At 27.3% G+C, this 11408-nt stretch overlaps 1 protein-coding gene across 2 annotated transcripts in view; it reads left to right on the top strand.

Annotated features, from left to right (window-relative positions):
• LOC106471361 (ubiquitin-conjugating enzyme E2 J2-like) overlaps positions 1–11408 on the top strand; it is an 86316-nt gene that overhangs the window by 55696 nt on the left and 19212 nt on the right. For both annotated transcript variants that reach the window (XM_013931961.2, XM_022399971.1), the window contains exon 6: positions 3322–3402. In XM_013931961.2, coding sequence (XP_013787415.1) covers positions 3322–3402 — 81 coding nt within the window. The remainder of the gene's footprint in view (positions 1–3321; positions 3403–11408) is intronic.

Genomic DNA, 11408 nt, shown 5'->3' with positions numbered 1-11408 from the left:
CAACATTTCCGGTCATGTGACTTCTTTGTTCAATACTGTATATATATATATATCTGTGTCAGTGTAAACTACTTGTACCTGATGATGACAAAACCTTGTCGAAATGTTGTACATTTGCTGTTATGTTAAACTTGTATTAAAGTTTTTCTTCATTACCCATTCAAGCCGTCTCCAACCATTATTGTAATGTTTACTGATAATCTGCCAAATTTTCTTTAACGTATGCCTACTAATTTAATAGTTATAGCATGAAAACTGTAACAAGCACAAAATGGTTATGAGGTCGGTTCCAGGGACTGAGCCCATATTTAAAGAGTTAAAGGCATATTTTCTTCATGCTGTTCTTTTTATTTCATTCAGTGTGTCTGGCAGGTATCTTAGACATTATTTTTTCATGGTGTTTTTACTTTATTCAGTATGTGTGTGGCAGATATCTTAGACATTATTTTTCATGCTGTTTTTACTTTATTCAGTGTGTGGCAGACATCTTAGACATTATTTTTTCATGGTGTTTTCTACTTTATTCAGTATGGGTGTGGCAGATATCTTAGACATTATTTTTCATGCTGTTTTTTTTACTTTATTCAGTGTGTGTGTGCCAGGTCCATTACAGGCATTCTTTTTTCATGCTGTTTTTATTTCATTCCGTGTGTGTGTGTGTGTGTGTCTCACATGCAAAAAATATTTTTATATTGGAATAAACTGACAATGCAAATATTTCCATAGTTCAAGTTTCAAAAAAGTGTTTTGCAATCACTTTTCAGCTGTTTGAAACATTTTGAAGGATGTTTAAAGCTGTAACTTTACATTCGTCTTCTTGTAACATGAATTTCTACTTAGGACTAATAGTGATAGCATTGATTCTCTTCATTTTATTTAGCTGCCTATTTATTACTGGACAGAAAAACTTGTATTTTCTCAGCAGCTTCATGACAAGTTGTTTGTTCGATAATTTTCTTCTCTCCAGCAAATCCACCTGGACTAGCTGCAATAAATCAATATTCAGTATTTACAGATAGACCATGGTCTGGAAGACTGAGATATTGCCAATTCTGTAAACTGTCACAACAAAATGCTCATGTATTCTTCATAAGTCATGTTTATGCAGAATTCTGTATATACAAGAAATTTTAATAAAATACAAAAGAAATAATAGCATTGCAGTTGGAATTACCAAATTTTTTTTTATATAATTTAACATGAAAAATGTTCCACTACTCCAAGCTACTTCTTAATAATTTCCAGTTGTGTATATCCAAAAGCTGTAGGTGTTTGGTAATAAGGAATGAAACAACCTTTCATTAGGTCACACACCCCAACTTTAGAATTTAAACAGTGTTGTCACCACAAGAAACTAATTAGACTATTTTTTTTGATTACTAATTCCCCATTGAGTTTCAAGCTTTGTAAGGTAAATTAAAATAATCAAAACATTTCAAAATATATTACCTTTATTTAACTTTTTTTGATTTACTTAGGCAATCTTAGGACTATGTGGTTGGCATTGATTATTAACTTAAAATATTACCGTGCTAAAAGTTTCTTGTCTTTTCTGGAGAAGAAACTAAACATATGATTACAGTATTTCACACTTAACTTTTAAAAATTAATGTGTATCATACCAACATCATAGAAATAAAACATTAAAGTGGCATGGAGAATTTACACACTGTTGTTACTTGTTAACACAATAATACTGTATTATCTGAATAGACTTTCTAGTTTAATTGTTATCTATTCCCTAATTGTTTTGCAAACTTTGTAAAATAACATTCTAATTATTAAAAGTTTTGTTTTACAAAATAAACTGAAGTTATTCTAAGTTTTACATTATTTGACTTTAAATTTAGGCTACTTGAAGAATATCAAAAAATACTATATATTAATTGAATATTAATTATTCAAATTAATTTGAATAATTATGTGTTTACCTAGTAAATAAAATGATTTGTGATTATTTTTCTCTTGGTTGGTTATAAAGTATTTAAGTAACTGCTTTGTTATAGATACAAAGCTTTAGACTCCAACATTATTATAAATAGGTTTATGAACATGTTAAACAATACTGAATTGCCTTTAATAACATGTCTGGAAAAGTGTACACGGTATTGTTCTAACAGGTGACTGATAAGTGAATAAATCTTTCATTGTTTCTAAATGTTCAACAGTGCATGAGCTTATTGTTTAGTTTTAGTGATATCCATTATCCCATATACCAGTTCACATGCACATAGTGTTTAAGTGTTAGGCATCAGACACTGTAGGTGATGCTTTACTGTTTGCATATTAATTTAGTTGATCTGAAATAATAATTGGAAATTTAAACAAAATTTATATGGTAAGTAAAATAGTAGACATTTAGTTTGAAAATGCACATTTTTAAAAGTGTATGCTTAAAAAAAAATAATCTTAAACTCTAGTGCAACCTCTTGTCCAGTAGCAAGTAGAGTTAAAATGTTCAATATTTATTGCTGAAGTGCAACCTCTTGTCTGGTAGCGAGTAGAGTTAAAGTGGTCATTGTTTTTTGCTGAAGTGCAACCTCTTGTCCAGTAGCAAGTAGAGTTAAAATGGTCAATATTTATTGCTGAAGTGCAACCTCTTGTCTGGTAGCGAGTAGAGTTAAAGTGGTCATTGTTTTTTGCTGAAGTGCAACCTCTTGTCCAGTAGTGTTTGATAGTAATTTCAGGAAAGCAGTGTTATTCAACTGGCTATACCTTCTAGCTTTACTCTTTATAAAATAATAAACACTTTGAAATGATTACATAAAATCTATACGTGTGCCTGAGGAAATAATCCTTCTTTAGTAACCCTAAAAGTGCTTTTACATTTTAGATTGTTAGTGACAAAGTTGGTTGTTGTTTCTGGAAGGGGATCCATAGTTAGGAGTTTGAATTACAATAACCCCACGTACATATTCTTACTTACATGTGTTTTGTTTGCGACATCCATAAATAACTGGATACAAAATTTGTTTTTTCTTTCATAATGAATATAATTAAATGATATCTATGATTGGGTCAGTGGTAAATTTACAGACGTCTAATACTAAAACCTGGGTATGATTCCATAGAATGGACAGAGCTCAGACAGTTGTTGTGTGGCTTTGAGCTAAAAGAAATCACTCACAATTGTAAAGAACATTAATTCTTTGATTTCTGTAAATAGTCAAATGTTATTATGTCTACTAATATGTATTTTCTTGTAAGTTGTAATGAAACATATAACAGTTAACAAGTTGAGATTATTGAACCATAAGTGTTCTTAATTTGTATATCAGAACTTGGTCGATCATATAAATGCTACTGTGTTTAATTTTCTAGAAAAAACAACTAGCATGGCAGAGTTTGGAATTTAACATGAAGAATCAGACATTCTGTGAACTTTTTCCAGATGTTGTACAGGTAAGTTTATCTTAGCAAGAAGTTCATAAGATCATAAAAGACAATTATTTAATATACATATTGATAGCATCTATATAAAATGTGTGATTACAAAGCAGTGGGATGTTTGTTCAACAAAAGTAATTGTAAAGTGGATGAGAAACAAATTAAGAACACAGAAAATGTGATTCAAGGTCTATTTCATTTAATAGCTTGCTGAATTCTGTGTGTTTGAGGAATGCGTGTGATCTGGTATGTAGAAACATCCTGTCAGATATCTAGATGCTCATTAACCCTTTTACCCAGACCATATCCCCCAAAGTAACCATAAAGCAGTTATACTGTAACTTTTTAAAGTATAAGCTTCTCTTCATGATATTTTGCAGATTATCAATAAACATTTTGAGACTTTTGTACACGAAACATCAAATTTTGTAATCAATGAGTTGCTCATGCATTTTTTTTTTCAAATGCTGACTATCCAACATGCAATGTAATTTTGATTTTAAGATTAAAATATCTTTATGCATCAGAAAATTTTAAAATTTCACATGCAAAATCTCTATAACCTCTTAATAAAATCCAGATAACTATCAAACTCTTTTTAAAAAACTTTGTTTTATGTATTATTTTGTCTATTTTACCTCTGTATGGGTTTGATCAACTTGGCCAACTTTAATTACCTTAAAAAAAATTAGGAATTAGATATAAATTGTTTTTTCATTCTATATGAGGATTCTATGCCACCTATAAGAAATCGTAACCATTTTTTCCCCAAGTGACATGATGTTTCTACAGAGTGAATCATAACCCCCCCCCCCCCCAAGTGACAAGCTACCCAACTTGTCATTTGGAAATGGCAACAAAACTCTTTCCCTCCAAATAACAAACATCATACTACGATGTAGTAATTATGCTTCTTAATAACAAACATTGAATGTATGTGTTGTGATGTAAAGAAAGCAATATTCTAAAATCAAACAAAGATTTAATCATCTTTAGATATAAGTATAATAGTTTTATAAACCAACAGTACCTTCAAAGTTAATAATATCATTTATTTTGAAGACTCAAATTCGAAATTCAATGATATGAGTTTTTTTATTATTTCCATGATTTTTCATTTCTCGGTATACAAAAATTCGGGGCTTCTGTTTGTTTGTATCCTCAGTATCTTTCTTAGTGAACTTTTTATTAAATCTATTAGGTAAAAATACTTGGAATTCGTCCCAGTTGAGATCCATTAGCACAGCTGCAATTCTCTCACCAAATTGGGTTTTAATTATTTTTAATTCTAATACAACATATTCATTACCATCTTCTAGCTTGCTCAGCTTAACAAGTTTCAACATTATATTCATGTGTACTAATAGCATTAACTTTTTTTATATATATGGGTAAAATCATCTAATATTGGATCAACTGATAATTTTCCTTTTTTAACACCTTGACTAATAATTCAAGTTCATTTACATAATTTATAAATTTATATGAATATGAGAGAAGACATGAATAGAATATAAGTATCAGAAATTATCTCAGTCTTTTCATTTTTATAAGCTTTAACAACAATAATTTTAGATGAATGAGTATTTCTTTAATTTGAAATGGTCCTATTTCTCTATTACCAGTTTTGAATTTAAAAGAAAATTTTATCTCGTTCTGCAAATCCTACAATAAGTATTAAATAAGCATCTTCTTTGAGCACCATTGTCATGATATAAAATACTGTTTCAATCAGATAGTATTGATTGATTTAGTTTTGTGATTGAATGTTTTATTATTGTTTAGTTTTTGTTATAATAAGAGTTAAAAGCAGATGATTGTAGGAAGTTTTGTTAATAATTCATTGATGTTGAGAATATTGAACATCACTTGCAATATACTGACATCAAGAATATAGAAGGTAGACAGACGATTAGGTAATAAATATATAAATAGTGTGAGACGAGTGGGAAGCAGCAGACAGACAGTATTAGACAGATAATTGCAAAAGAGAATAAAGTTGGTGTGAAGTTAACTACCGTAGAAGTGATAGGCCTAACGTTTAATATGTTAGAGTGAAACTAACAGTAGAAAAGAAGATAAGAAAAATAATTTTATTCTGTCAAAGTGTGGTTCTAAAGTAATTAATCAGCCTGGGTACACTTTGACAAAAGGAACAGAGGATCTTCAGAAGAAAGAAGACCAAACGATTACAGTAACTCATGCCACAATTGTAAGTGAATCACAGAAAATAATAGTGCGATAGAAATAGAGAAGATAGTTTGGCTTGTCAACTGAAATTCTAAAGTAATTGAATAGGCCTAAGTGGATATTTGACAAGAAGGAGAGAACTACATATGTAGTATTTATAATATGTCCATAATATCTATAATGTTGAAGAATTTATTGTACATACATTAACTTGTTCTGAATACATATATATTATTTTGAAAACAAGTGAAGTGCATGCTATTTATTCATCATTGAATTTATTGCTAACAACTCACAGACACCCTTTGTAGAAGTATTCTAAGACCAACAAAAACATAGTATATATTTATACTATTAAGAAATATAAAATCATTAAATCAGGTTTATGAATTGATGTAATGGTAATATAAGTTATTTTCGCTCTAAAAATAAAACATCTAATCTTTTATTTAAATCAATTCTATATTTTGTTTTTGATTCTTCAATAGGTTCTTCAATAGTTAACTTAGTTTCTTGGATAGTGAATTTCATCTTCTATAACTCTTCTCATTTCTTCTAGAGAAATAGCTTGAGATTCAAATTTTTTAATTATTGATTTATGAAACTTTGTTATTGACTCCTTGTTTTATTTATCTTTCCTTAAAGATTCTGCTTCATTCTTCTTTCTTGTTTTGTTTTAAAGTTTTTATGTATTCTTTATTTTTTTCACTAATCATTTATTTATAGTTAAAGGTATCCAACTTATAGTTAAATAAATGATAAAGGTTACACAAAACCAGAAAAGTTAGAGGATTTTAATCAAAATCCTTTGCTACCTATACACCCATGTAGACTTTTAATTGTTAGTCAACCTGGTTGTTGAAAAATAAATTTGTTATTAAACCTAATCTATGATCATTTAAAGTATAATAATCTGTACTTATGTGCAAAAAATATGGGAGAACCTAAATATGTAAAATTACAAGATGATATAAATTGAGAATGTCTCACAATTTATCAAAGATTGAAATAAGAAAAAGAGTATTATAGAATTATATAAAAAATATAAGAAAGAAACATTATTCTCAATTAACTTAGAGTTAGTGAACAAAAATCTTGTTATTTTTTATTATTGTATAACTCAAAAGAAACTTCAATTGACATCAGAAGGAACTGTAATTATTTAATCATTTTCAAATTTCAGGATAGAAAAATATAACAGATCATTTGAGAAACTGATTGATCTAAGAGTATTAATGAATTTAAACAAATATATAAAAAATTATTAAAGAAGAATTTATTTGTATATCAAAGAAGCTATAAATTCTATTCTGACATTAATATAGTTATGATAAATTTTAAATTTTTATTCAATGCCTCAGTTTAGCAACATTTGCTATTTTTTTTGGCAGCATTAAGTTTAGAAGCTGGTATCATTTGAAGTAATTGGAAAATATATAAACAAATCCATGAAGAAAGAAGAATATATAAAGTCTCATAATGTTTACAAAGAAATTTTAGGTTTATTTAAATGTAAAAATATTACTGAAGAATAAAATAATTTACAGGAGAAAGGTTTCTTATAAACATTAAAATACTTTCCAAGTGAGAAGTACATTAAACAAGCAAAGTTAAATGTATATAAATTAGAGGAGGTGATCTGGTTGGCTGGATGCAAGATAAATTTAATCTCCCTGAAATGCATTTACCTGGATTTCATTACTGTGGATCCTTTACTAAAACCTTAAAAATGCCTAACTGGACTTGATCCTGGCATTAACAGATTGGATAAAGCATGTAAGAAACATGATATTGCTTATACTAAATCAAAAGCTACAGCTGATAGACATATAGCTGGTCAAGAATTGATAGAAGATTTGAATGATATTCAAGATCCAACTTTATGTGAAATAGTTGCTAGAGAAATTATAAAACCAATTATTAAAGCTAAGAAAACATTCAGTCTTGGTATTTCATCTGTTATTTACTATTTAAAGTGTAAACAAAAACTTAAACATCTAATATTCAGGTTTCAAAAATTTGGAGCCCTATTATTAAAGGAATATGTAGAGATTGTGGTGCAAAAAAACTATTTTTTTTACAAACATTTTAAAGAAATATATTATGATTCAGAAAGAGGTTTCAGCTGTAAATAAGCATTAAAAAGAAAACTTGTTTATCTCAAAAAGAAATAATATAATTTCTACATCAACAGGATGGATATACTAAACACAAACTAGTTACATTTAAATTTAAAAGAAAAATAATTTTCATAACACAAACTGATAATCAATGGCAAGCAGATTTAGTTGATACGAGACAATTTAAATCTTACATAATAACATTATTGTAACAGTTATAGATATTGTTAGTAAAGATGTTTGGGCTGTTCCGATCAAAATTAATATGGGAGAAGAAATAACAAAAGCATTGAAAGCCATTTTTATAGAGTGGAAACCAAAAAGAAATCTAACTGATAAAGGAACAGAATTCATTAATAATCAATCTCAGAAATGAACAAAATGTTCATTGGATTACAAAACCGAAAGCAATGTTAAAGCTCAGATTGTTGAAATATTTAAAAGAACTTTGAAAACTAAAATGTGGAAATATTTTACTGCTTATAATGCAAGGACATGCATTGATGTTTTAGATAAGTTAATAAAACATTATAAACATTTATATTATAGTTCAATTATGATGACTCCAGTTGAGGCAAGTATAAAAGAAAATGAAAGTAAAGTATATAATGATCTATGTGATGTAAAAACAATTTCACCTGCTAGATATAAAGTTGATGATAAGGTTAGAATTTCAAAATATAAAGGAACATTCAAAAAAGTATACCTCCAAATCTCTACTGAAGAAATATTCATTATAACATAAATTTTACAAACAGATCCTATAACTTATAAAATTAAAGATCTAAATGGGGAAAACGTTGAAGGAATCTTCTGTGAACCAGAATTAGTTAAATACGATAAAAAAGATGAAGTTTATAAAATTGAAAAATAATTAGAAAAGAAGAGTGATAAAATATTTGTAAAATGGTTAGGATATCCAGATAAATACAATTCTTGGGTTAATATTGCAAATATGATCTGAGAGGGTTTGTTTTTACTTTTGATATTTCCATTATTAGTTTTTCTCTTAAATCAGATATGAATTTTTTTTTTGTATTTTATGTATAGCTCTTCTTTCATTCTGTTGTATAGATTGATGTTATTAGGTCCATAGTAAATTCTTAAAATCACTTCCATCTCTGGATAATCTTCTAATAATTCTTTTACTTTTGAATTAACATTACACTTTTGAGTTCTGATAACATAATAAAGATATTTTCCTTAATGATTCTTTTTAATTATTAAACTGATGATGCTTGTTAGTCCTTTACTGCTACAGGAGGTTTCATTTCCTCTGTTATGGTTTTTTGTTCATTTATAATTTCTTGTGCCGAATTAACTGCATTAATATTGTGCAGTTACTGTCTCTCATGCTTTTACTTGTAATATCATTGCTAAGAAGTTGCTCATTTATGTGTTCAGTGTAATATTTATATTTTTATACTAGTTTATATTCACCAATTTTCTACATGATTATAACACTTCTGATGTTACTCAATGAGTATATTTCTCTTCTAAGTACGTTTTTGATCTAAATATTAATTTGTATAACCCACTCTCATTAATGAAGACAGTGTGAAGTTGTGAGTTAAAGGGGTAAGTCACAGACTGATCCCTTATATTTTTTAGCATTTATTTATTTTATTATCAACATTGTCATAAGTAGCTTGAGTAGGATTTTTATGTTCTAATACTTTGGCTACATCCTTAGTTTTAACCCAAGAATTACTATCTTCTTCTAAACTGAAGTATACATACTAATTATTGAATATTAAAGTATTTTTTTGATATCTAAAAGCCCTTCTATTTATTTAGAAAATCTTTTATTAATATAGATCTAATTTCTATGAGATGAAGATACCAAGGAGCTCCATTGTATTTATTGTCAATGCATCATTTTTCAGATTAATGGATCCAAGTAAAATGTTTTATAACCATCATGACATTCTGTAGGTTTTAACTTTTCATAATATTCAATAAACTTTTCCATATTTTTATCTGATTTAATTTCTTTTATTTCATTTTCAACTTGTAAATAATCACAAATCTTTTTAGTAAAAAATGAATAATTTACATGTTTACCCTTATAGAAGATAACAAAATTATGAAGCATGTCTCTTGTCGATGGTATCTTTATTTCATTATTAAAGTGTTTCATTCTGTATTTTACTTTAGAATAAAGTTTCTAGATTAGACTATTACATTAATGATATGTATTATCAACTGTCCATCTTTGACATATGCTACATAACTCTGGTGTTATCTCTTCTTTTTCATCAACTATTTCAAATTCATCCATTTATTAATAAATTCTAAAATTCATATATGGTCATAAAAAAGTTTCTAAAACAAATTTAATAAAAGTAATCAAACCAAAGATGCTCTCAGTTCTTGGTGTAAAAAGTGCTACTGAACATCATCATTATCATTCAACTAAAAATGAAAGAAATAAAAAAGTAAACTGTGAACGAGAATCAAAAGTTATTAAAACACATTTGGAAAAACAAAAGGAAAACCTTCTTCATAGAAAAGAGATTAAATAGTTTAGTATATGTATGGAAAAATGATGGTTATAATTTTGTAGGTAAAAAATGTGTCAGTGATTATTATAATAAAATTAAGAATAAAAGATACAAGAAAGTGAAATGTGAATGTGGATTAAAACCATTTCTTGAAGAACATAAAAAATGTTCTCCACATTTTAAAAAAATGGAGATAAACAATGAGGACTATATTAACCCATTGACTTTTATAAGGCTTCTTATAGATATGAATGAAGGATAAATATTTGCTGGAAAATAAAGATTTAATTATTAAACCTAGACAGAAACAAATAAAATATGATATATGTGATCAATATTGAAAGCCATCTTATAAGAAATCTCATATTGAAAGTAAAAATAATAAAAAAAGCATTATATTAAAATAAAGTTATTCAAGAAATAGAGCTTAAATCTAAAATTTAAAAATAATTGATAAACAAAAAGAATATTGTCGCTACTCTAAATTAAAAAAAAAATATTAATAATACAAGTTTCATGAAGATTTAATTGCTAAACCTAGGCCAAAACAAATAAAATCTGATGCATGTGGAAAATATTACAAAACATTTTATAGTAAATCTCATATTGAAAGTCATAAAAAAGCATTACATGAACATGAAGTTATTTAAGAAATAGAAACAGCCTACAAAGGGCATTGGAAAACTTGTTTATTAGCTAGTGTAAATAATTATATTGAGACCAAAGAATTTTTGTTTAATATAGAAAATTGATTAGTTAAAAATGAACTTAAACGTTAACGTTAAATTGACTTGTGATTATCGAAGACAAGAAGCAACAGAGGAATTTTCATTTAAAACTAAAAATGAAATAATTCTGAAGTCGATTGATTTGGAAGTTTATTGTGGTGATGTTGCTAATAATCTTTTAACAGAAATGACCGAGTTTGAGGCAAACGATTCAGGATGGACCTAAGAAAGCATAAACAGTTTAGAACTTTGAGTCAATAAATATAAGCCATTAAAGGGTTCATCATATATCAATTTACCTGGAATAATAGGAGATAAAAAAGCTGGGTTAAATATTAAAAATGAAGATCAAGAATATTTTTGTATTGTAAATTAGCACATTTTCATCCAGTAGATGGAAAAAAAAATCATCGAAGATGAGTTGGTAATTATAATTAACAACTTGTATTTAATTGTATTTAACAACTTAAAGATATTAA

Source organism: Limulus polyphemus, unplaced genomic scaffold (genome assembly GCF_000517525.1).
Source record: "Limulus polyphemus unplaced genomic scaffold, Limulus_polyphemus-2.1.2 Scaffold4571, whole genome shotgun sequence".
Taxonomy (NCBI): Eukaryota; Metazoa; Arthropoda; class Merostomata; order Xiphosura; family Limulidae; genus Limulus; species Limulus polyphemus.
Note: the sequence above shows the minus strand (reverse complement) of the source record. Positions and strands in the feature narration are given on the sequence as shown.